Below are 27,855 nucleotides of genomic sequence, written 5' to 3' on the forward strand. Positions count from 1 at the left end.
GAGAATCAACAGTCGTTCATAATACCAGGGGTGGGGGGGTCGCCGAATAGAATTTTAGACCTTTCGTTTGTTACTGAGGAACATACAATACAAGGATAAAGAAATATGAAAGCATACAGCAGAGGGCTTCTGTATAATAACTGGATATAGAATATAAGTAGGACGCATGTTAAGGACGATTTTAGTTCCAAAAGACTACTTCTTTAATAACGTTATAATATTATAAACTAAAAATCCAACTACAACTGTACATTAAAACCTTTCTGTAATTTTGTCCATACTGTAATTGCAGTCTCTGTACCCTCTGAAAAAACGGGAACTACACTCGTACGTTTATTGTTATTAATAAATATGGGCTACTCACTTGTTATCGACAACTAAAACAGGCAAAGAAATGAAAAGGAAAATATTACCCAAATTGCTAAAACATTAGACGACAATAGCGATTAATCTAATACAACCTTCATAAAGTTCCGCAGGTGTTCATTGTACAAGAACTGATATTCTTTGCAGAATAGAAATACATAAATACATACTCACGTACATACAAACATAATATTGGTAGATAGATAGATATAGGTAGATAGGGAGCTCGACAGATAGATGTATGAGACAAAACACGATATCTTCCAATTACCTTTACTAGTAGATGGTGTTGGGCCTCTGGATCCTGACGACGTCGAGGGTCCCTCTCCAACCCCCGTCGCAGATCCGGGCGACTTGGAGCGGGCAGAGCCGGGGCGCTGGAGCTGCTGAGCATCCTGTTGGTCTCGCTCCCGTTCGCGCTCCTGCCTGTGGATCTTAGCCTGCTGGTACTGCTGAGCTTTCCTTTGCAGCCTCCTGGAGGAGGTGCGGTGACACATGGTTCCCCGTCGGACTAACATTGACATTCTATTCGTCTCCCGCTTTGGAAAAAAGTTCCACTGCCCTCCACTCGATAAAGCAACAATCTCACAATAATAAATTCACTATGCTATCTGTTTCCGAAATTTCTCTCTCTCTCTAATTATTCTCAGGCAACGAATTTTTCAAAACAGCAACCTCACAACATTCCCATGAACTCAAGAACAGATCATTTAATACATGATTTAATATCTGGAATCACCTTCAATCACCCCTCTTTTCTAAAGGCCTCGTGTGCACTCTATAGATATATGGTAATGCTGAACACCACTTCAGTGGAAGAACGATTCTTCTAGGCACTTCCTTAATCACATGAGGACGTATTTCCCACTTCCAACTGCAAAAGAAATGACATTTTATCAGATATTTTTCGATTATTACATTTGCATAATTTCATACACCAGTCAAATAAGTCTTTATATCTTTTAGAATATTCATATGAGTAGACTGCAACTATTCTTGTTTTAGCTTTCAATATTAGTTAGGTGAATACATCTTAAATTCAGTAATAACGATTAATCTTAGCTATCAAAAGGAAACAGATTTGCGCTTATTCATTTAGAAGAACAAGACATTCAAATAAATTTTGGTGGCTACACATGAATATATATATTATATATATATATATATATATATATATATATATATATATATATATGTGTGTGTGTGTGTGTGTGTGTGTGTGTAATATATATACATACACAAACACACACACACACACACACACACACACACACATATATATATATATATATATATATATATATATATATATATATATATATATATATATATATATATATATATATATATATATATATATATATATATATATAATGTATGTATATAATATAAACATACACATTAACGACAATCGGTCAAACTTTTCACTTTTATCAGAAAACTTCGAACTGCTCTCGACAAATCACCTTCTATACTGCATTGTAAACTCCCTGCACATTGCACGTTAATGAAAAGCATCATCTGCATTCGCATAAAACTCTTCCTCGTCTAAACATACTGCTCTCTCCTATCAAAACATTTATTTACCATACCTCTTCAATCAAATACCTTCCAATACTCCCTCCCGGGTATTTACTATCTTCTCTGCCACGCTTCCTTTTACTAAAATCAGTTCTCACGTCAACTATTCCTCTGGAATCATTTTATCACATCCGGGCCACCATTCTCCCGTGACTCTTTTACATGTCTACCTATCTTATTTTGTTAAATATGAAGCCGTTTCTATAAAACAGGGGTAGTTCCCTAGGAAAAAATAAAGTACAGTTGTCGTGGATAAACGACTTATGAGAAAGTTTTTACAATGCCAGCTGCTTCCCATACAAACAAAAAAGGCTCATCAGCAATATCTCAAACCACTACACACACCCGCCATTTACCCTCACCTCACCCGCTCTAGCGCTTACTGGATCTGAAGCCCCTTTCCCATACCTCTTTGTGCCATATATCCAGACTTTTCTAGGTTTCCCTCTCTCTCACTTCCCCAGCCTGCTTTCCTCCACTCTCTCCACATGACTAAACCATTTCAAACCCACCATTACATCATTTCACCTACACTACTCTTTTTTATCATTTCTGTACATTTCTACATTTCTCATCCTTCCAATCATTACTCCATATACGGTACATTACCAAGAAAGTTCATTTAAACAGTCTTTATTCTTTCATTCCAATCACACTTCTCATTTAATCTCCAAAAGGGGGAGATGTCTTAACTATCCCTTCATATATACCAAACCTTAGCCTCCTTAGGCACTCCAAGTCTTTTCCTGTCTACTGAACACACCTTGATTTCCCTCTTCTCCCATTCTATCATCATCTGTTACATTCACTCTCAAACAACCATATTATAACTCATTACCCCATCTTCTGGGTTCCATTTGCCGTCATAGACTACTTCTTCTTCACATTTACTCTCAACTTTCGCACCAGTCTCTGCCGTTTCTCTTTACTATTCCCAATCAGTTCTGTATCGCCTGAAAACATCAACCATTCCACACTCCATCCAGGATTTACTGATTATCCCACAATTTTGTACATACATCTACAGACCTTTCTCTGACTCCTCGCATCACTCCCACACCTTCTCCCCCTAAATATTTCCTTCTTGCCTTCTTCCCCCCCGCCTCACTCCCACACCTTCTCCCCTAAATATTTCCTTCTTGCCTTCTTCCCCCCGCCTCACTCCCACACCTTCTCCCCCTAAATATTTCCTTCTTGCCTTCTTCCCCCCCGCCTCACACTCTCTTGTTGTATACCTTATCAATCCTCTTGTACACTTCACATGGTCTTCTGTGTCAGGCAACAGCACCCCAAATGATCTTTTTCCGTTCATTAAAACTTTGATTTCCTTATCCCACCACTTACTGTTTCCTATTCCCTATCTCTACCCTCCTGGAGCTCCAAATATTCCGTGTTATCCGTAAGACTCCATCAAGGAATTTTACAAACTTCCTATATCCAATTTCCTCCTTACGCAGTCATATGACTTGCTCTTTGCCAAAACCACATTTTCAGTCAATGTTCACGCCTTCACAGACAACTTTAACTTACAACTATCTTAAATTTGGGTTCAAGTGACTCTTTTTCTCACCAATACACTGATCCTTGATGTGTGTGTGCGTGTTTTTTTTTTCAAATATCTTTCGCACCGCATAGAGAAACTAGAATGCTATAATTTTCTTTTCCTGGCAACCCATAAGAGCGAGAATTTGACTGCCAATTGCGCATGAGAAAACGCACATTTAGTGTTTAAGAACATTTCCTTCCATCAAGAGATCCCCAATCTTTCACTAAACTTCTCAGTAAATAAATTAACTAGATATATTATGTGGTTGCCATTGGCCTCAGGAGAACAGGCTCTTTCATCATTAACAGACAATTTCATCTCCAAAGTTGTTAACAAGCTTCAACAAGGTGCTCCTTTGCCTTAGGATATCGTGCATCAGTATCCTAACCCACTTGCATGCACACAAATACACACAAATATACAGACATACATAAACAAATATATATATGCTTAAATAGTCCCAGAAGATGCACGTGACTTCAGTATATAAGCGAATACCACAGGAAAATGATAGGCAGTAGTTCAGTACCAAGCGCTTTCTCGGGTTTATTCACGAGAAAGCGATTGGTACTGAACTTCTGCATGTTATTTTCCTGTGGTATTCGTTTATATATAGTATATATATATATATATATATATATATATATATATATATATATATATATATATATATATATATATATATATATATATATATTTATATATATATATATATATATATATATATATATATATATTTATATATATATAAAAGAAGAAACTCAAGGGTACAATTATATATCTAATCGCATAATAGATCACGAGCGAAGGTGATCAAGCAATTTACGAAGAAGTAACTATTAAAAGTTGTATCGCAAACACAAAACTTTCAGGATGAAAAGTTTAATTGGTTAAAGAGGTTCTAGTCCTCACTACTTCAAAAGTCCCTGCTTGACCTGGTGGGAACTAACGCACGTTTCCTCTCTCTCTCTCTCTCTCTCTCTCTCTCTCTCTCTCTCTATTTTTTAGCTATATGTCCGGATGATTGTGAGCGTAAAGGTGCACAATATATAGACCTTTCCGAAAATGCACAAATCTGAATGCATGTATATGTGTATTTGTGCAAATTTGTTTGCCAAGCCTTGGGTACACTCCCTCTGTAAAAACATATACACCTTTAGTAGGAATTATACCATGTCAAAACCTCATGAGAGAATATGTCGAAGGGCAAAGATATCATTGCTATATTATCTTTTGTAGAACTTATTACACAACAAAGAATGTTACTGAACCGCAATCTTCTCTCAACTTTACATAGTCCAAATCTACCCACCACATTCTAATCGCTCTTCAATCATAACTAATTCATTTAGAATGGCATTCATACTTCTGTAACTCAGACTTCCTTATTTTATTTTTTTTGTCCTGCACATACTTCACAAAAAAATGTATTGCATTTACATTCCTTGTATTTTAGCCAGTAAATATATCTCACTCAGACTTTAATACACTTCCCCCCTAAAATTCTCCGGTGACCACTCCTCGACAAACATCCTCAACTTTTTCGTCCCCACTCTTAGAAATGCAGTTACACTAACAAAACTCGTCGTGTCATCGTTCTCAAACACAACTACAGGCGCTCAAGAACACAACTCACCTGTTACCACACTTAAGACACTACCACATTACCAAACCTCTTTATTCACAACTATTAAGACATCTACAATTACAATGACACAGCAAGATCTCTCCAGTCACCACTTTGGACACCCTCATACTGCCACAACTCTTCACCCATCACTCTTAACAAACAGACATAACATCACACTGCTCTACAGTCACCACTTGACACCAGCCAAGACTCTTTACGTGTTATCATTTTTAGTTTTCTGTAAAAGAAAATTATTGGGATGGCTTTGTCTGTCTGTGCACACTTTTTCTGTCCGCCCTCTTATCTTAGAAATTACTGAGGCTAGAGGGCTCCACATTGGTAAGTTGATTACCCACCCTCCAATCATCAAACATACCAAACTGCAGCCCTCTAGCCTCAGTAGTTTTTATTTTACTTAAAGTTAAGGTTAGCCATAATCGTGCGTCTGGCACACCGTTATAGGTGCCAACAACACAGGCCACCACCGAGCTGTGGCTGAACGTTTCACGGGTCGCGGCTGAGAGTTTCATACAGCATTATACGCTGTACACAAAACTCGATTGCGTCGAAGAAACTGGCGAATTTTTTATTTGTTTTATGACTGTCCCAATTCTTCCGTCACCACTCACACACCTCCATGACCTTCGGTCATCACTCTCTCACACCACTACATGCCTTCAGTCGTCACTATTTCCAACCAGCTTTTCCACCCAACAAAACCCTTTAACCATGACTGTCACACCCCCCAACAACTTTTCGGTCATCATTCGTTGCCATCATCTACTCTTTTATACCCACCACGACTCTTTAATCATTACTCTTTTACATCCAACATAACTATTCAGACACCATTGCTCTCAGACACACCACCATAAATACAGTCACCATTCTTGGACAATCGAGCCAACACATCCCGCCACAAGTCTTCCGTCACCACTCTTTGATACAAAGACAAAACATCGTAACTCTTCAGTCATCACTTTTAAACACAGACACATGCCCACTACATCTCTTCACTAAAAAGTTATTGACACAGACAGACACACAACTCTTCAGTCATCGCTTTTAGCATGCAGACGGAAAGACAAACATCACCCCAAATCTTTGGTCACAACCTTCAGACACAACCTCTTCTACTCAGCTCTCCAACAATTACTTGTACACTCAATTTTACAACTATTCAGTCAAAATTCTTCTATTACTTTAGTCATTTATATGCATATATATATATATATATATATATATATATATATATATATATATATATATATATATATATATATATATTTATATATATATATATATATATATATATATATATATATATATATATATATGTGTGTGTGTGTGTGTGTGTGTGTGTGTAGTATATATATCTATATATCTATATATATACATATACACATTAATTTTATTACTCCATACGCACATTAAATCCAAAATAATACGAAAAAATGGAAACAGATTCCAAAAGCATAATTTTTCCTATCTCCCAGTAAATCGCTCTTTTGATGTTTGAATTCTTAAGCGTAAACCTCAGCCGATGTAAATGTCAAAATTGGACCCAAATATGTAAAATCTACACTAGTGTAATAGATAGATAGATAGATAGATAGATAGATAGACAGATAGGAAAATAAACTGAAATTATCAACTTGAGGTATGAACAGCATTTCAACAGCTTAAAATTAAATATTAAAATTTACAGAAATTAACTATCAAAATTTACAGAACCGTATCTGATGCATAAACTAATATATTTTCGATTGGTATCTTTGTCAAACGGTCATTTGAAAATAACAGTTATTTCAACTATGCTGGATAATCCTTATGTTATTTCAAAAATTAATGAAAATAAAAAAATTAAATTTGTGCAGTCTTTCCCGTTTTGGTCACCGCTATCAAATATATAAGTGAGAAAACAGGGCTTTTGATATAACCTTTTTCATTTTTCAGAAAAATACTTACTTCAGTATCTAAATTCCAACTCTTCCGTACCACTGACGCTTCAGATATATCCACCTGCAAAGAGAAAGAGGGAAAGCGTATGAGTGAAAATGATTAAGTGTTTAGTTTAACATCAAGAATCCCCCATTTATCCGAATCCCATCGAGAGATCGAGGACGAAGGACTTTAAGCTCTGTGTGTCAAATCCCTAAGAGAAAATCCCCTCCGTCTAAGTGAAGATAGGCTAAAAGCCATTAGATAGCGTTCAAGGGCCCACTTGTACCTCCTGTCTATACAATGTTCAGCACCGGGGCAAAAGGCGAGCCTGCAATGGATAGGATTGTAGGACCCAATAGCACGTGAATTACTTGCACGTCAAAGAGGATTTCGAGCGAAAGGAAGTCTCTCGTGCAGCTGTTGGAAACCGATGGAACTTATGAATTATTTAACCTCTCTCTCTCTCTCTCTCTCTCTCTCTCTCTCTCTCTCTCTCTCTCTTTTGTATGTTACTCTACTTTATGCATGTAAGTCGGCATCCTGAAGCAAGCTGAAATAGAAAAAATATAAAGGAAAAATCCAAGGCTCCAACGGTGGACTCTCAGTAATCGACTAGCTTCACAAGCCTGGAAACATAAACTTTGGCTAAGATAAAACCTTCGAAGCAAGTCCGTTCAATAAATTTAATAAATTCTGGTAATCATAAAATCAACCCTAACCGAAAACTTTGGCACGCCGTTAAATACTTAAATAACTAATAAAGGTTTACTGGGGGTCTTGATGTTCCCTAACCTGTTTTCTATCTATTATGGATAACTAGTGAAGAAAACTTTTCGACTGAAAACGTGTTTTCTATTATCGATCCTTTGAGGGGATAACTTGCCATTCTGAATTTTTAAAAATTCCTCGACTTTCTAAGGAAATTCAATAAAAAATTCGACCTGCGAGTTAGATGGAAAAGAATGCTATGAGATCCCCCATCGAAGTTCTTGCAGTGGATATTTATGATAGCTGTTTATGATGCAAGTATAAAAAACAAAGAAAGAATTGTGATAAAATAAGTTGCAATAACATCCCAGCCCACTTAATAGTCTAAGAATTTCTTAAGGAGCACTAATAATCATAGCATAAACAGAACCTTAAAGATATTTATGTTACATAGGTTCAAGCTTAGTACACTTAATAGCACTTAGTCCACTCATGAAAACAGTAGAGAGCATCAAGGGATTGTGAAAATGGTAATACAAGCATGAAATTTGGCAAGGTCGCATCCAACGGGCTAAATGTCAAATCTGCCCGAGCAACCCTTTAGAAAGCTAATATGGCAACATTAGTTTAAGGTAGCCGCCATACTGACCCTCAAAGGTTCCTCTTTTGTTACAGAAACTGAAGCTGTTGTTTAGATTAATCTACATGATTGCTTAAGCAAGCTAAGATGATTCTTCCTATGTCTGACACTCTCATGCACTCATGTATGTATGTATGTACGTATGTATATATATATATATATATATATATATATATATATATATATATATATATATATATATATATCAGCCTCACCTATTCTCAAAATATCTTTTTCTTTTCTTGAATGCATGCCCTACTAACTCGAACACTGTACATATCTGCAGTCACTAATATACTGTAGTACATGGGGGGTTGCGTCTTAGTCGTACAGTTAGCACCTTTGTTTCAACATACATATACGCGCTTTGCACGACTGCTGACAATGATCCTTAGCAGTGGCTAAGCTCTCACCTACGGCTTCCAGAAGTGCATACACAGCAATGGCTACACCGGGGTACACTACCTTGACTTTCAGGTTGAATTTGATGAGGGTAGCAGGCACAGGACCTCTGTAGGAGAGGCAGTGATTGTGAGGTACAACCAGGATACACCATTCAACATTAATGGTGTGCGTCCCAGCAAGGGGGTAAGTGTCAGAAAAAAAACTAAAAAATACGCCGAAGGTTCTTTGGCGCAATCAAGTTTTCTGTACAGCGTATAATGCTGTATGAGCCGCGGCCCATGAAACTTTCAGCCACGGCCCGGTGGTGGCATGTCCTATAGCGTTGCTATATGCACGATCATGGCTAATTTTAACTTTAAATAAAATAAAAACTACTGAGGCTAGAGGGCTGCAATTTGGCGTATTTGATGATTGAAGGATATATGATCAACATATCAATTTGCAGCCCTCTAGCCTCGGTAGTTTTTAAGATCTGAGTGCGGACGAAAAAAGTGCGGACAGAAAAAGTACGGACGGACAGACAAAGCCATCTCAATAGTTTTCTTTTACAGAAAACTAAAATGCACGTCATACCCACAAGTCAAATGACGAGATGTGCCAGCGCAGGAAAGCCGAGTCAAAGATAACAGACTTTTAGTTATCTGGGCAGTGCACAGACCGTACGGGACTAAGCCTACCGAAAAAAGTCATTCCTCATAAATGGAACAAATTACTGTATTTGTTATCAGGATAGGAAGAAACCCCTTTGTGAATCCGAATGTGAATCCTTCAAAAAAAGGAGATGAGGTTTGTAAGAACTACGCAAGGAATGAAGATACAATGGTCAAAATCATCAACGCAATGCTAATCCAGTTTCACCCGGAAAATGGCTCAAGATGGGATTGGGGAGATCTTCAGGATAAACAAAAAACATTGTACGGTATCATGAGAGTTCATTAACAAAAAGTCCAACAGAGCCCCAGGCCCCGCCCCGACAAAAAGGACGTGAAATTTTGCTTTTGTTACGAAGGACAGCAGCAGTACCGAGATACCAAAAATGGTCGGGGACTCCAGAGTAGCAGAATGCTTTCAAGTGACAAAAATGCTTCGGGAGATTAAATAAGATACGCAATGACAATGCCACATAGGAAGCAAGTGTCGTTTTCTTTTCATAATCAAAGGGCATCTCACATCAAAATGAGTTTATCTGATAAAAAAAAAAATAACTGGCTTCACAAATATATACTAAGAAAAACTCAACAATACACTTTCACGGTTGAATTCTAATCAAGAGCAATCTTACCTCACCCTGGCCCCTATTTATGGTTTAATATTGCCTTGGCACACAAAACATGCGTACAAGATATCACTGACGTAAAAAAACAGCTTACCAGAGATTTGGTCAAAGAAGAAATTCATTTGATATAGACTTCTTCTTCCTTTTTCTACTGAGCGTTTTGCAGGATATTCAGGACAGATGGCATTGCTATCCTGATCAGCTAAAATATAACGTTTAGCAATAAGCGAGAAGTGTGGGGGACGCCTTTTACCTCACTCTACCTCTAAATTAATCAACAATGAATGCAAATGGAAACTAAGTTTCAGTTTTCAAAGTAAAAAAAAAACAGTATGCAGTAATTTTCATTATCTAGGTCACGTATGCTTAATACGGATTATAACCGTTTGTAAAATGATTTTTAAATAACACAGGTCTTCCTAGCATTTCAATGGTAGCACCAAACTTTTCACTGTGTCCACTCACAAACAAAACCGTCGTAATGAATATCTTCAAGAAAAAGAAAGAAAAAGGCATTCAATGGCATTTATTTCCCAGTGATTATAACTTCTTCTTCTTCTTTTTCTTTTAACGTGCTTTTATTCCCATTTTTGTATGGGGTAAGCACGATGCCTTCTTTTGAAGGACTTTTTGATTTGGCTTTGCAAAAACTTTCATACAGTAGAAGGTATAAGCAAAAATTGGACCTAAATTCAATTTCCTGATATTTTTAGTGCTAACTGATCAAGCAGTATACCGTATGTACTTCAGTCCAGAGTACTTTTAAAAACTATGCCGTACCTCTCAGCGAAAAGCACGTCACAACAAAATTTGTATAGTAATTGAATTCTGACTTTGTATAAAATGTTTACAAAATGATACAGCCGCATATACAGTAGGTCAACTACAATTCTAATCTCCATAATACAGCTCCCCACAAAAAACTAATACTTTTGACAGATTACATTTGGGATCAGTGGTTGGATTCCTTCTATAGGAACTTGGAAAACATCTGCCTTCTTAATCCGACCCAGCGACTTCACAGGATGCACTACATTATCAGTCATGAGAAAATTACGTTTATCATGCCACAGGCTCCTATCCCCATCTCCCTGGGAGCTGGTGTTCACCTTGAGAGAGAGAGAGAGAGAGAGAGAGAGAGAGAGAGAGAGAGAGAGAGAGAGAGAGAGAGAGAGAGAGAGAGAGATTTTTATGGTAAGCCTTCCTTCTCTTTTTTCCAAATCTAACTTTCATGATGAGGAGTGAATTTAAGATTAATAATCACTAAACTACGTTGTCACTACATATTACTGAATTGGCTATACAGCAAAGCCAACCCAAAGAAAAAGAGTCATTAAATAAAATAAATTTAGACTACATCAGATAAGAAATAATCCTGTAATAAAAATAATAAGTCAATATTCAATTGTTTTAACATTTGCATTAGAAGCAGAGGCCTATAGTTCTTTTAAAGTATAAAATATAATTATCTGATGTTAGATTTTAATTATATTTGAAGGTGACAAGAGCTTTGAAGTATGAGGTACACCACCCCCCATAAAATAATAACAATTCTTCTCTGCTTAATCCCTAGTCGGGGTCGCAGCTTTTAATGAGCCTTTTCCTGGCGTTTCTATCCCGCGTCCTCCCTCCGTCTACTCCTTTGCCCACAATGTCTCCTAAGTTCCAATCTCCCCATTTTCTCATAGGCCTCCCTCTCCTACGTGTCCCTAGCACTTCCATTCCCACAGTTCCTCGTTGGACGAGTCGATAGAGTTCTCCGCTAGCACTCTGCTAGGCCCGAGTTCGACTCTCCGGCCGGCCGATGAAGAATTACAGGAATTTATTTCTGGCGATGGAAATTCATTTCTCGGTATAATGTGGTTCGGATTCCACAATAAGCTGTAGGTCCCGTTGCTAGGTAACCAATTGGTTCTTAGCCACGTAAAATAAGTCTAATCCTTCGGGTTAGCCCTGGGAGAGCTGTTAATCAGCTCAGTGGTCTGGTAAAACTAAGGTATACTTTAACTTCCATTCCCATGATCTTTCCGATAACATGTCGTTAACCAATCGCCCGCCCCCTTCCTACCAGGTCATGAGCACAAACCATCTCAGTCTCGGCTCTTGGGCTTTCTTTGCAACTTCAGTGGCTTTTCTTGATCCCCTGATGTATTCATTTCTTGTCCTGTCTCTTCTCGTCGTCACTCTAGGACGGAGGATTCTGCCCGCTCACATCTGACCACTGATGGAATTTTTTTCTCCTAATCATGGTCATGTTAAAATTCATGAAGTGATCTCTCACAGACCACAGGTGTTGCTCAACGCATCCGTAATACTGCTTGACCTTTTCCAGGAGGAAAACGAATGCATAAGAATTTCCAAGAATAGATAAATTTTCGTTTTATTCTTCGGTGATAAAACGATGTCTTTTCATCGTTATTATACTAACTTCTAGAAATACTCTTTGATCCCTTTCCAAACCTTTTTTATTTCTCTGTAAATAAACCACGGTATCTGATTATTTTAAGTCATTCTAGGCTATACAAAACCAACAAAATCATCCATAATAATAAAAGCAATGTTGGGTCATCTGTATTGCGTCATATCTATGTGTGTTGCAGATGTCCAACCTCAGCTCGAAAACATTGCGCAAGCAAGCAAACTTTCGGCGAAATTGTAGCGTTCTCATATGAAAAATCTACGTCTCAATAAACATGAAGTTCCTCAGAACCAGAGTGCCTATGTATAAAATGGAATGGAATGGAATATATTTAGGCCAAGGGCCAAGAGCTGGGAACTATGAGGTCATTCAACTCTGCACGGGATATAGAAAGTAAAGAGGTTTTAAAGGTGTAACAGGAGGAAAACCTTGCAGTTGCACTATAGAACAATTGTTAGAAGAGGGTGGAAAGTAAGATGTAAGAAAGAATATAAATAGAGGTACAGTAAAGGGAATGAAAGGGGTTGCAGCTATGGGGCCGAAGGGACGCTTCAAAAAGCTTTAAATAATACCTACAGTGCACCTCTGAGGTGCACTGATGGCGCTACCCCCCTACGGGGCTTTTGTATAAAACAGCGTTGTAAGCTCAACCACTTTTCTTATGTATAAAAGGATTGAAAAAAATATCAAAGTAAAGAAAACTGGCTCGGCTTACTTTACCATTAACGCTGTTACAAAGAAAATTGGCTCGGCTTACTTACCATTAACGCTGTGACAAAATCTTAGGTTCATGGCTACTTTACTTTTCAAATAACAATATTGCGTGACTTTTTTACCTTCCTCGGTAGTTTTTGGAGAGCACAGGCATATTCACCACAGACACATTAGGTCTTTATAGGTCATGGGTATACCGGGAATTTGAAAATGCTCAAGTTCTTAGGTTTGGTATGCTGTCTGTTTGGGGGGAAGAAGAGACATGAAGGTCAAGACCTTAAACATAATACAAAGCGATCCTGAAGGATTTATTGAGCACAGCTAACTTCCCCAGTCAAAAATGCAAAAAGTGCTTGATTAAAGTCTCTTTTCTTCAAGCGTCTGTCTCTTTGATTAATATTCTTCGCTATATTTGACCATCTGGTCTTTTAGCGCTTTTAGTTTTGTAGTGCTGTGAATCTTCCATTGGGATTTGTAGTAATTACTGTAACGCGGAAGTTTTTCAGAATAAAATCAATACCTTTGCTACTGGAAAAGTATGCATGATCTAGCGACTCCTAACTTCACGGGAAATTGTTTGACCAACATTCTCCTCCCCTAAAAACTAAGTGAAAAATAAATCAATAGTTCATGACAATGCGTTACTGGTTGCCATAAATGAATTCTTTAACAAGTACACCAATGTAAATACTCTGAAATGAACATACTAAAAGTCTACTCCTATATCACGCTCAAAGATTTTACCCAAGATTAATCAACTTAGCACAATTCAAGCACGCTACTAACTCAGACTTACAGTGCTACTTTGTTATTAAACATGAAAGTACACTATACATTGCTCAAAATTTACCCTTGGAGTATGGATAATACAAACAGGGGTACATATATGCCCAAGCAAAATGAAACTTCGAAACATATAGATAAAAAAAAAACTATTCCAAGCAGAATAAGATACACAAACACTGGAGTTGAAAGGTAAAAAGTGGTTTTTATGAGCGAGAATGTAGTTCAGAAAATTAACGATTTTCCGATCAGTAGCTAATGGTTCTTGACCTTACCAGATCCAATTAAATTTGCTATTATTTTTCCGAAGCCCCTGCTCCCAAGTGTGAATTTTTATCCCCAATGCAATTGCTAATTATTAACTAAATTATAAATGATGAGGATCTGAAGCTGCAGAAAATTACCGTAATCGAAAATAAATTTGGTTCTTTATGTGGAAGATGTAGTGCATTCAGCAATTTCGATGAAATACTTGAATAATCATTTGTTTTGCTCGATTTTTCTTTGCATTTTAACTGAAAATTGGAGATCGATCCCTCTCATTCGTCGTCTGTCTCCAGCGGCTCCCCCAGTATACTTCATCTCCCACTCCCTTTTTGCTTCCCTTTTATCTCCGTCCTTCCACCTAACGCACTTTTCAGCAAAGCCGCCTTCCTCCCGTTACTTATGTGTCACTGAAACTGGTTCACTCTCCCCTCTTTAATACATGACTCCAAATAGCTGCCAAAAGGGTCATAAGAAGTTGGGGGATAGTAAAACGTAAATATTCCAAAACAGCTATGGTGCCAAAGACTCCAGTCATAAAGGAAAACCGTATGCTCTCAACTGGAAACTCCAACACCAACTATCGGATGACGGATGAGTTAAGGGTTGACAAAGGTTCTCTTGAAGTCAACTCAGAAAATAAGCTAAAACTTCTTGTGACTCTAAATATGCCTTTCAGTTACAGGAAAGGAATTTTGGGGGGGAGGGGTCCTCCCACATTTCTAGTTCAATTTTAGGTTATTTGTTGCCTTTTAAGAGAAGTTTTATATTGCATATTGGTTAAAAAGGTTCACAGGTGCAGGTCTGAACAAGAAAGCGCTGCTATGACTCGATGACGGAAAGCAAGCAAGATCAATTAGTAACAACAGCTGTCTATGTTCAATAGTCAATCAATGAGTAGGAAAGCAAATGGCCAAAGCAGCAGCGTAATTTTGATTAATTTATAGAAGTACGATTGATTACATGTTCGGGCAGATCACCCAGTAGCCACTACATCAGCCCGAAATTTGTTCCTGGACATGTGAATAGCGCCTGGTTATTTCGGCATAAATGCGCATTATACTGAGCATAAGAATTCAGAAATGATAAGGGGGAGCATACGTAAGCAAATATTACATACACACACAATTTACATTTTATTTAAATACATATAAATATTGTGTGTGTGTATATATACAGTATATATATATATATATATATATATATATATATATATATATATATATATATATATATATATATATATATATATATATCATGAAGCTACAAACGTCGCTTAATATCAAATTCACGCTACCTCGAGAATATCCCCGATGGGGAATTATCAGCGAAGGGAATTAGTAAGTGATAAATGGATTGGTACTGCCCTTCGGTGATAATTCCCCATCGGGGATATTCCCGAGGTAGAGTGAATTTGATCTTAAGCGACATTCGTAGCTTCATGATTGTATATAAATCACGGTGTGATAAAAATTTCATAAACATATATATATATATATATATATATACATATATATATATATATATATATATATATATATATATATATATATATATATATATATATATATATATATATATAAGTACTTATGTATATCCCTACATCAGCCGTAAAAGTATGAAATGTATCAGTGACAACTGTGCTGTTTTCTAGAGCTAAAATCTGTTAGGAGAAGAGGCATAGGAGTTGAAAAAATAACTCGCAATGAAAAAACATTTCATAGGCATGTGGTTGTAAATTTCAGCAACGTACAGTACTACATGTCGCCCGGTGATACATCATGGCACATAAATTCTTAGCAATCACTCGCATGCCATTTTCGAAGTAAACGTTATTGGCGGATTTTCTCTGACTTTTAACATTTCCAAATAATTTGAAAGCATAGGTCACACAGTTTAGTTCCTACGAGAAATTATTTCCTTATTTGTTTTCAACTTTCCGTTTCAGCAATAAAACTAAGTGTAGGCAGTGTATGAAGAAATAAGAAATACATATTAATTATAATCATAACTTTAAAATGTAAAATGCATTGCATTTCTCAATCTGGGTCTCGAGAACACTCAGGCGGCGACAATATAAATTTCACTGGGTACTTAGCTAGGTAAGGAGACTGCAAGTATAGACAAAAATGACGTAATGAATAAATGCTTAAAATCATTGCAATTTAGACACATGGATTCTATCCGCTCAGTACCTTTTTGCATTTTACGTCAAGTCTTAATTTATATCAGTTTCATAGTCAATTTCAGAATAAGAAAACGTTTCGATAGAATTTTCGATAAAAAAGACATTTAAGAACTGGATCTCTGCAATATCTGCAGATTCTGAACATTACCATCAGTAAGTCAAAACATTCTCATTCAGGGCGGAGGTAAGGACAAAATAATGACCAAGATGGCCAAAGCAAGCGACACAGGCCTACTAACCAAACAGAGGTAGGTAAACAAATGAAAGGGGGACACTGTTCTAACAAAGGCATTTTAAAGATCAGTTTGATCAAATGAAAAAAGTTGAGTATACCTTAGTTTTACCAGACCACTGAGCTGATTAACAGCTCTCCTAGAGAGGGCTGGCCCGAAGGATTAGACTTATTTTACGTGGCTAAGAACCAACTGGTTACTTAGCAACGGGACCTACAGCTTATTGTGGAATCTGAACCACATCATAGCAAGAAATTAATTTCTATCACCAGAAATAAATTCCTCTAATTCTTCATTAGCCGGCCGGAGACTCGAACTCGGGCCTAGCAAGTGCTAGCCCACAACTTTACCGACTCATCCAACGAGGAACTAAATCGTGAGATGACAAAGTAAAAACAAAATACAAAATATGGCATAAATGCACGACTGCTTTAAAGCACTGCCTTCCTCGCGTCAAATTTCCTGTGGAAACTGGAATTTGTATCTAATTTCATATGCAAAAATCTGAACGTGAATATATATCCGGCTTAAATATGTCATTTGTCAACCATATCAAACGCACAACGAAGCTATCTACTGTATATGAGCTATATCGTAAACTATATATGGTTCACTTTGCCTGCACAGGTAGGTCAGACAGACGAATTTACTTTTTTTACTATTCATATGAACGTTTTATATATATAAAAACGAAAAAGGAAGAACGAACACCAGACCCTTTCAAAATTTAACGCAGTCAAACACAATGAACATTAAATTGTGAATCTACCCAAAGGCAGAGGCTCAAACAAGCCCAGCGCATAATTACATTTACTAAAATGACTTTGTAGTACCTTTGTGCAGAACCAACTCAAGGTTCCGTCTAGAATTTCTATTTCAAGCAAGGACGTGCCTTTTACTTATGCACTCCGGTAAGATATAATTTCTTGTATGGTTAAAAAGTGCCTTTCCCCTTTGGACAGGAAGGCCTCTAGGTCATAATCCTGTATTCCAAACCAGCTTTAACACATGGCATAAAACAACTCCTATTTCGACCTTCAGGAATTATGATTTCTATCTATTGTGCAAAACACTGAGGAAAAACCAGGGGAAGACGAAGAAGAAAATTAGAGGCTGGATAAATCTAAACGCTTATCCGGTTATCGTTATTTCAAAAGGGAAACAATAAGCAGAAAGTAATCATGCTTGCCCCTCATTCACACGTTGTTAGTGGAAATAATATACAAAACAGTCTGTCTTATATCACAGAATTCCAAAATGTCTTCAAACCTTAAACTTAAAAACGAAAAAGTATTTATCGTAGTACATCCATTTTACAAGTTTTCCTAAAGAATACACTGCACAAGCATTTAGTAAAAGAACTCCCTTACACACACACACACACACACTGAGTACTAGGTGAATCTCATTTGACGCTATATTATACGGACCACTAACCATAGCCAACATTACTATATGAGAAAAAAAAGAAAGAAAGGAAAAAAGGACAACGCGCAATGGGCCAGTATGGCTTAAAGAAGCTAAGGGGGATGAATAAAATCTCAGGGGTTTCAAGTTGAATAATAAGAATGATTGTTTGGGAAAGTTGTGTAGCTACACAAAGACAAGGCCGCAATCAGAGTAGGGCTCAGCCCTGCTTTACATTCAGAGGCAAGAGAAAAAAAAAAAAAAAAAAAAAAAAATTTCGGCAGAGTTGACAAAAGTTGAGGATGGAAATTGTACTGTAAGCTATTGTAAGAAATCTAAAAACTCTACACGGACCAATACTTACTCGAGAAATGTTCTGCTAAAACACATGAGTAGAAAATTCTAGTGTTTTTCTCTGACGAACAACTTAGCATAACCCACAAGCTCATACAAATTTCAAACCCAGATAATTTGACTCGTTGAAAACCAAGCTTACACAATATGCGTGTTCATATGCATATTGCCATAACTACTTTTACACACGAATATATATATATATATATATATATATATATATATATATATATATATATATATATATATATGTGTGTGTGTGTGTGTGTGTGTGTGTGTGTGTGTGTGTGTGTACAGATCATATTCTATCAAGGTTGTACTTAGCATTACTGCATGAACATTGTTAGCCGAAGTGCCAATGACTTGAAATCCTAATACACCGTATCCCAGGGCAAAGGCATGCCTAGTGGGGAGCTGCAGGTCCCTTGGAGGAGACAGTCCCCCCTTAGCAGATGAGCCTCGCTCTCTTGCATCAACGGGAATCACACACGTCAGGATATTCTACTGTATGTATTGCGCAAAATGGTAGAATGTTACAGATGGATATGAAGGGGCAATTAAGCTAATTGCCCTTTACCAAAGTGAAGTAAGATGTTGAATGCGAATAAATGCACAAAAGTTAAATTTGTTCAGACGAACTATTTTCTCACTATATGTGGCGGAACAAGAGCTAACAAAGTGAGAACTGAAGACAAAAGCAGATGAAGTGCTAAAAGATTACCGTAAATGAGAGGATGAGAAGCGTAAGAATGGAGGACTATAAGTTGGTTAAACGATCAATGGTTCGGGCCAGCCCTAGGAGAGCTGTTAATCAGCTCAGTGGTCTGGTTAAACTAAGGTATACTTAACTTTCTGGAGTGTTAGAAGGAAAGAAAAGGAGGGGGGACCTTAAAAAGAACTAAACAGATGTCGTGAAAGAGGTACTACGAAGGGCGTCCTTAAAAATCCAGGAAGTTATAAAGTTTATGTGAACGGGGTGCTGTTGACTAGCGTTCTTTGAAACTGTATGAAGTGGCTGACATTGCAAAAGTTTTCTTTACAGAGGGCTCACCTAAGATTCAGGAGTTAAAGTATGAACGCGACAGGGATCATGGCCTTATCTTTCTAGGGAGCCAACAGCTACTAGGGAAACAGCTTAACTTCCAAATTATAAATGTACATACATACATGTATACACATGTATATATGTATGTGTATATGTATATATGTGTATTTGTGTATGTATGTATGTATGTATTTGTGTTTATTTCAAAACCAGCTAGAAAACTAATTTAGTCACAAAGCTTTCGAAAACTGGAACATAGCGCAATTTTCTACAATATAATTTCGAATGTAATTACTTAAGTTTAGTCAATCACGCCCACACGAATAGAGGTCACAAATAAAACCCACACTTCCGTTAAAATCAATTACGGATGTAAAAACTCGGAAACTCGAAACCAAGCGATAGTGTAATGCGGCCATGGAAAAGTGCACTCTAAAAGGCCAGCCAAAAATACGGCATGTATATGTCTTTTATAATGTCCATTACTCTGAATATTTCATATCGATCATTCGTTTGATCCCAACGCATATGGATTATTCTTTCACGTGCTGGAAATAGCGTTTAAACTGCCCCTGGTAAATGCGCACATATGTACGTTATAATCTTATTTTTCAGGATGTTTGAGCCTCGTGCTCAAATCTTAAAAAATGTAGAGGCATATAAAACGTGGACGGGGAAACCTTTAATTCGTTGCAAAAGGGCAGAGACCTGCTAAACCTAAAGGGAATTTCGATATGTAGGATGAAACGGATGCTTTCTAGCATTTAAGATATTTAGAAGGATGGGATATTTGAAAAGGTTAACAACGGAGTTCATGGTGCAATTCTTACAGTGAGTACCACTTAATAATAATAATAATAATAATAATAATAATAATAATAATGTGCTTGTTAACTACTATTATCATCTTAATGACCATTCATTTTCATAAAACAAACCAAAACGGCATTGAATTTTCCATAAAATAGAAAGAAGACGAGAAAATGTGTGTGTATATATATATATATATATATATATATATATATATATATATATATATACATATATATATATATATACACACTACACACATATACATATATATATATATATATATATATATATATATATATATATATATATATATATATATATATATATATATATAATATCAAATAACAGTAAGCACATATAAAATGTAACATATGGCGTTCTTAACAAAATACATCAAACAAATGTTATCTAAAACTTAAAGGCTGAAAAGCTCGCTTGTGTTTAAGTGTACCATCCAGCATGGAATCTTAACCCACGAATGTGAAAGGCCATGATACACTGGTTATGGCACTGCTCTAGGTCTGAGAGCGGTGACTACACGACTTGAGGTAGGGAAATACGGCGCCTGGGATTATTCGGCTGCACAGATTCCAGCACAATTAAATGCAATATACTGAAACGAAGGGATGTTGATAGTCCCCACCTACCCACTAGATATAATATATATATCAAAAGCAACCTCTGGAATACCCTGGCGGAAAATAAAGAGAACAATCTTTTTAGCCATAATAAAGGAAAGGTCATAAATTGAGTTTATGATGAGATGTTGAGCTAAGATGAGCTTTCGACGTATTTAATCAAAAGAATAGATAATCTCTTCTAATAAATGAATATAATACATGGAGTTTTTGTCATGAAAAATGTTATCCCAAATCTTTTAAAAGAAAGTACACATAGAAATAAGGTAAATTTGAATACTGATCAAAACTCAAGAAAATGAAAGTGAATGAAGCAGAGGAATGTAAGATCTTTGTGTTTTGAAAACAAATGACAATAAGGAAATATCAGCATCTCTAAGAAAACTATCTAAATTTTTACTATAACTATTTTTGAGCAAAGTCGTAATCATTAAGAAGTTATGCATAAAATGGCTGTGACGTATTAATGATTAGAAAATAATGCGGAGAAGGACAGCTTATGAATTTGTAAATGGTAACGGATAGCATAATAAATGGGGGGAGGGTCACTTCAAGTAAGTTGCTGGTTGTGTACATGAAAGTGACAATACTGTAAAAGTAGTTTAGATTAGGACACCAATGTGAAACCTGCATGGAATACATAAAATCGCTGACAGCAATAATGTAAGGGAGAAAGTTCAGCAGATAATGCACAAAATAGACGAGTCTCTTTTGAAACATTTTTACATGAGCGTTAATCCTGTACGGCAAGTCTATGCAGGTCCAAGGATAAAGTGTACAATAATTTCACAACTGGAGTATGAAAAAGGAAATATCCGGAAGGTAGGTGATGTTAACAAAAGATCGAATGGTTAATGTGAGGCGTGTGATTGTACTGAATAGGGATGGACGATGCTGGACGATATTTAGAGTGATAGTGATTAAAATAAATCAGACATGACAGTGCTGTGCCACTGATAAACTACTTAATGATAGAGTGTATGTAAAGACGGATCGAAAGTTCCAGTGAAAGGAAAATATGTGAAAATCCCAATATGAGCAATCAAAAGGGAACTTCCAAAAATAAGGTTGTTCATATGCGTTGTAATATTGTAAAATCCTGTCAAATTTATATAGTAAAAGAAATGCAAGGAAATATAAAAATACACTTACTTAAACGATATTGAGAAGGGCAAAAAAAAAAAGTCATGGTAGTATTGCACGAGCTTCAAAGTAGCGTAACATCCTCTCATAAAGTTAAAAATAACATCAACAACAGTTCCAGGAAGACTGTTTGGCAAGCTCTCTCTCTCTCTCTCTCTCTCTCTCTCTCTCTCTCTCTCTCTCTCTCTCTCTCTCTCTCTCTCTTTCGTTTCCTTTTTACTCCTCATCAGTATAAACTATAAGCTGTTTTAGAATACTGAAATCACCCGAAAATTACGACCTTTGATATGTCTTCCGTCTTCAACCTGGACAGATACATTCTTTTTAAACCATAGGAATAAAAAAACGCGCAGCTTTGTGAAAATAGCCTCTTATTTTATAAAAATTCATTCGAAGATGATGAGGACGAATAGGAACCTAAAAACTGAATCCCATAAATGCTCCCAAAACCCATTGGATCAGCATATTTATATACTGTTTTTACCAAATTAAAATAAAAATGTTCACTAAAATTTCTGTGTATATAATTTAGAGAGGTAAACCCGACGCTCTTTCTAAAACTGCACTCAGATCGTATCTAATATATCATTACAAATCAGTTCTTTTCATATCACTTTTCACATCACTTGAAATCGACGCATGACATTGAAAATAATATTACTGAAAAAAAATTATCTTATATCCTCATTAGATATAAAACAAGTAATTCAGTAACCTTTAATCATTAATTACCTTTATTTTTCTCGCTTATTACTTTGTTAAATACCTAAACACGACAAAGCTTGTTAAGTATCTCCCAGAGGACACAGAAACCCAAACACCACGTTAAAGAAGGATGAAAACACTGAACTATAAAATACTAGACACGAATGACAAAAAATAAGATGCTATTGTAATACCTCTCTTGAACGCTTATCGGAGAACTTTACTCCGGAATTATTTTGCACCAAGTTCTTAAGGGGAACAACAAAGAGACTGAGTAACTAGGTCATTTCCGGTGCGTCACGCACAAGTAACGTATAACAGGATTCCAGGAAAGAAGACAGAAGTAAAGTGTGAAAGTTGGAATGAAAGGAAAATGTGTTGGAGGCAAGTCCTTCTAATGAGGTTGATGTGATAGGTACAGGAACTATTGGATACCGAAAGTAAGACGTACCGTACGGTAGGAGGGGTATTGTGTATTAAGCATGTTAGGGAAGTTAATAAAGCTGAGGAAATTGATATGGATGGAAGTGAAAGTAAGGGGCGCACGGACGTGATAACTTGTGGCAAAAATTACAGCAGATTTCACGATTAAACTACAAGGAAAAGGTTGATAAATAATTTGAAAATGAAAGCTCTAAGAAAAATTATTATTAAAATTGTGTAAGCAAAAGATATGAAGTTTTGACATATAAGTTCAATGAATTATACTTAATACGAGCTTGTTGGCGAGCGTTACGCGCACTGAACTTAGCGCAGCTGTCTCCCCTACCCTCCCGACCCCCAACCTACCCCGCCCCACCCGGGCCGGACAAACAGGTTTGCAGGAGGAAGGTGGATGTATCCCCTGCCCTCCCGTTCCCCTACCAACCCCGCCCCCACCCAGGGCGGACAAACTGGTTTGCAGGGGGTAGGTGGCTGTGTGATTGTCTCCCCTACTGTCACCCGGGGAAGGACAAACAAGATCCACTAGGATATAAGATTCTTTGAAGTCACCTATATAATTTTATAACAAGCTCTAGTACCCATTAAATAGTCAGTGCGTAAAGTGCATATGCGTACGTCTCCTGCATTTATATATAGAAGTGTCAGTATATATGTTAATGAAGAAGTAATTCATGTTTAATGCAAATGCCTTTTTATTAGACTGTATAGAATAGAATGTAGAATTCAGGCCAAAGGCCAAGCGCTGGGACCTATGGGGTCACTCAGAGCTGAAACGGAAATTGACAGTGAAAAGGTTTGAAAGGTGTAACAGGAGGAAAGCTTCGCAGTTGCACTAAGAAGCAACCGTCAGGAGAGGGTGGAAGGTAAGATGGAAGAAAGCGAATATGAATGGAAGTACAGTAAAAGGAATGAAAGGGGCTGCAGAAGTCCTAACTTAAGTGACATATCTTGCAGTTCTAAAACAAATTTTCCCGACATTTTGTAAAACCCAGTCTATGCCTGCTCTTTCAAAATACCTAAAAGTAATTTCTAACTGTTTCAAATTTGATTACATACGTTATCAGATTCATTGCCCGAACATACGACTCCACTGAAATATCTGCTAATCTAACAATACGAAAAACTAAATAACAGCCTACAAAAATAAAATATTCACTATCAAAAAGTTGAGTTTCAAATATAATGGGTCAAGGAAGAGCGTCTGGTGCGTTCTTTGACGTTACCTGACATCACATCAGTTGATGAAAATTCTTATCATCTGTCCCCATGTACGGCCATTTTCGGCACAAACGGTACTGATATATTTCCTTGGACACGGCATTTCTGAAATAATTACTTCCTTTTACTGTACTTACAAATGTTTATTTTCTCAAAAAAGTTGTTCTTTCTTTTTTTTTCTTTAATTTTTCCTTTTGTTTTTTAGTGCTTGGTTCATTATTACCATATAATATAACTTCCGTCAAATATTTCCCGAAAGTACACTACAACTGACCATACCAAGAATATGGGAATGAGGAAACGGTTTCATATTATGATCTGTACGACAAACTTTTATGAACAAGGCCTACTTATAATCAAATTAAAGGATCAAGGTCATTTTAGGCTAAACTCCATGTAGGTCTGTTATGCGTTAATAAGTGTGAGGAATAAAGGACCTTCTCAGTTCCAGGGCTCCTTTATTCCTCACACCGTTGTACTGTGGAGTAGTCCCCCTGAGGATTTCGTGTAACTGGAACCTCAAAAGTTCAAGCGAAGATGCAATGCATTACTATCCTAATACAATTCTCCTTTTATTTTAATAATTTACTAGCTGTTTTTTTATATTTATTTATTAATGATAATTTATTTTTTCTTACTTAATGTTATCTTTTCTTTCTTTATTTCCCATTACCTTCTGTCTTATCTTTCTAACGAGCACCAAATTCTTTGGAAGCTTGAATTTCAAATCAATGGCCCCTGTGGGCTTGTTCTATATGAATTGGGTTCATCTACTAAATAATAATAATAATAATAATAATAATAATAATAATAATAATAATAATAATAATAATAATAATAATAATATGCATAGCAGAACTTAAAGGAACATCAGCGTCCTTTGTTTCTTATATAGTCAATAAATATTTCCTTTGTAGTTGACGAAAAAATGGCAACTTAAGAAGAGGCAGGGTTAATGATTCAGGATGAAGGATTAATGAAAGAGGTTGAACCTTGTGGTCACAACCTCCACACATTAAATATAAAGGCATCACATAATAAAGATTCTCGACTGATCAACAGTAAATGATTTGGTGTCACAACAACTAGGGTCACTGACACATTCCAGAACAATGGCCGACAAACATCTTAGAGAAACTGACAATGACCATATGATGGAGATGAAGTGATTTCTACTAGGAAGCAAGAGCAGGGACGTCTATTAGGAATGTTATGTCCCACTTACAAGCGAAGGATCTACCCAGACTGTAAATTCATCGAGTATATAGAGTACCGTACCATCTTCTCAGATTTACCTTATGATGTGATGCTTTCAACATATGCTACTATTTACATTCGAGCACAAAATAGTCATACGTCAGGAATAAATTTTTAATATTCCAAGCATTTCTTGGAAGTTACAAGCAGAGACAAAAGAATGTGAAGAAAATTGGTCTGAAGCCTTGAAATGAACACAGTCCTCTCTGCACCATTTCAGAATAATACTTAAATCTTCACTGATAGCATCATTCAAAACTATACATGACTGTGAGCTAGGTTTCGAAGAGAAAAAAATGAGGACTGGATTCTCCAGTGGTGAAAAGGAAAGGATGATGAATTGAGAAACGCAGAATTAAATCCGTAAGAATTAACAGTAGAAGAAAGAATTTGAAAAGGCCGTAGATGACGAGACTGAAAAAGACACAGGAAAGAGCAGATGACACAAGGTTACCACTTGAGGTAAATAAGTGACAGAGTAGCTTACCGAGAGGTGAGGATAACCGGGCCTCGATCCAGACTTGGTGAACCCCTTTAGAGTTTAAGAGTATATCATAAAGTTCCACAGAATTTCTGTTTGGGATGGCATAGTCCAGTGAAATCCACTGTGACTCTGCTGACCTAAGTCCTAAGGGATGTATTCTGTATATGGCAGTTGGTCAACTGTAGTGGGTCACTGCAAAAGTGGAGATAGGCATAGGGCCAACAACCCCATCCAAAAATACTACCTGAGAAACAGTGTGGGGAAATGACGAATATGTATCCGTACAAAAATACATACAACAAATCTTCCCTTACCACATTTCAACTTATCCAATACTCAGCGCAAAATGTCGTCTTCGTGATTTCATTTCTCTCTCTCTCTCTCTCTCTCTCTCTCTCTCTCTCTCTCTCTCTCTCTCTCTCTCTCTCTCTCTCTCTCTCTCTCTTAATCGCACGTAAACAAATACTTGCAAACCTCCGATACTGACGCATTTCGCACCAAGAAATGTCAACAGAATTTTTCCGCTTATTATTCTTCTTCACGTTCTTCGTCTACGACGATGTAAAGATATTCCTTTGCAAATAAACTGTAAAGGGATTTCCCCAAGATATGCATCTCCCGTGTTTACTATTCTATTATTGCTTTCTTTCACGTTTTCCCTAACTTCATTTACTCTGTCTATTGTCCCCTCCCCTTTCTCTCTCTCTCTCTCTCTCTCTCTCTCTCTCTCTCTCTCTCTCTCTCTCTCTCTCTCTCTCTCTCTCTCTCTCTACAATTTTGCAGTATTCAAGCTTTCTTTCAGAATAAATAAAACTATCGACGAATGACACAATTCTCCGCTACTCGTTTTTGTTATAAATTTTTTGCCTACTCTGAAAGATCAAATGAATACAGCATTGGTATCGAAGATAACAGGCCACTACATAACGAATTCACATCGAAATGCAACGTCCCAAATATTACAGATCCTCAACGTAATTCTTTTCATAAATTCCGAGTTAATATGAATAGCCGTATCCTAAAAAATATGTCATTTAATCATAAATATAATACACACCTTTCCCGAGCGAAATCGCAAAATTAACGGCAATAAAATTATAACTCTCCCGTCTAGAAGTAATTTCCTATACAAGGTCAAAGGGCCGTATGAAAGACTGGATTCGTCACTTCATATATTGTTAGAATCCGTTGGTTTCAGATATCTACGAGTACTTCTGATGGAAGGCTGGGCAGAGGGTGTTGGGGGGGCGTAACAACAAGCCCAGCTCAGTGCCGGTCCCAAGTCCGGATAAATAGGGAGGGTCGCAGTCTGAAAGGGAACTGTCTGTAAAAGAGCCGTTCACGACAGAAGCAGCTGGAGGAGGCTCGTTAAATGTAGCGACCTCGAATAGCATTAAGCTGGGAAGAAGATTTGGCTTAATTTTGAATAATTTGGTTTAATTTGAAATACCAGAAGATTTGGCTTAATTTTGAATAATTTGGCTTAATTTGAAATACTAAGTACGAACACCCATAATCTATCACGAGCTTTATTCTACTGCAATAATACTGAATTTTTTATCTTATCTTTTAACAGCGCAGCTTAAGTAATAAGAAATTTTCGCCTGTTTTGAAAACGTTTTCGAGTATGTTATTCACATTCCAGAAAAG

The 27,855-nt window shown here is 36.8% G+C and overlaps 1 protein-coding gene across 2 annotated transcripts in view; it reads right to left on the reverse strand.

Annotated features, from left to right (window-relative positions):
* LOC136832763 (uncharacterized) overlaps positions 1-27,855 on the reverse strand; it is a 689,728-nt gene that overhangs the window by 495,462 nt on the left and 166,411 nt on the right. For both annotated transcript variants that reach the window (XM_067094295.1, XM_067094296.1), the window contains 2 exons: positions 7,092-7,145; positions 638-1,240 (listed from right to left, as the gene is read on the reverse strand). In XM_067094295.1, coding sequence (XP_066950396.1) covers positions 638-890 — 253 coding nt within the window. In that variant the 5' untranslated portion in view covers positions 891-1,240; positions 7,092-7,145. The remainder of the gene's footprint in view (positions 1-637; positions 1,241-7,091; positions 7,146-27,855) is intronic.

Source organism: Macrobrachium rosenbergii, chromosome 50, assembly GCF_040412425.1.
Source record: "Macrobrachium rosenbergii isolate ZJJX-2024 chromosome 50, ASM4041242v1, whole genome shotgun sequence".
Lineage (NCBI taxonomy): Eukaryota > Metazoa > Arthropoda > Malacostraca > Decapoda > Palaemonidae > Macrobrachium > Macrobrachium rosenbergii.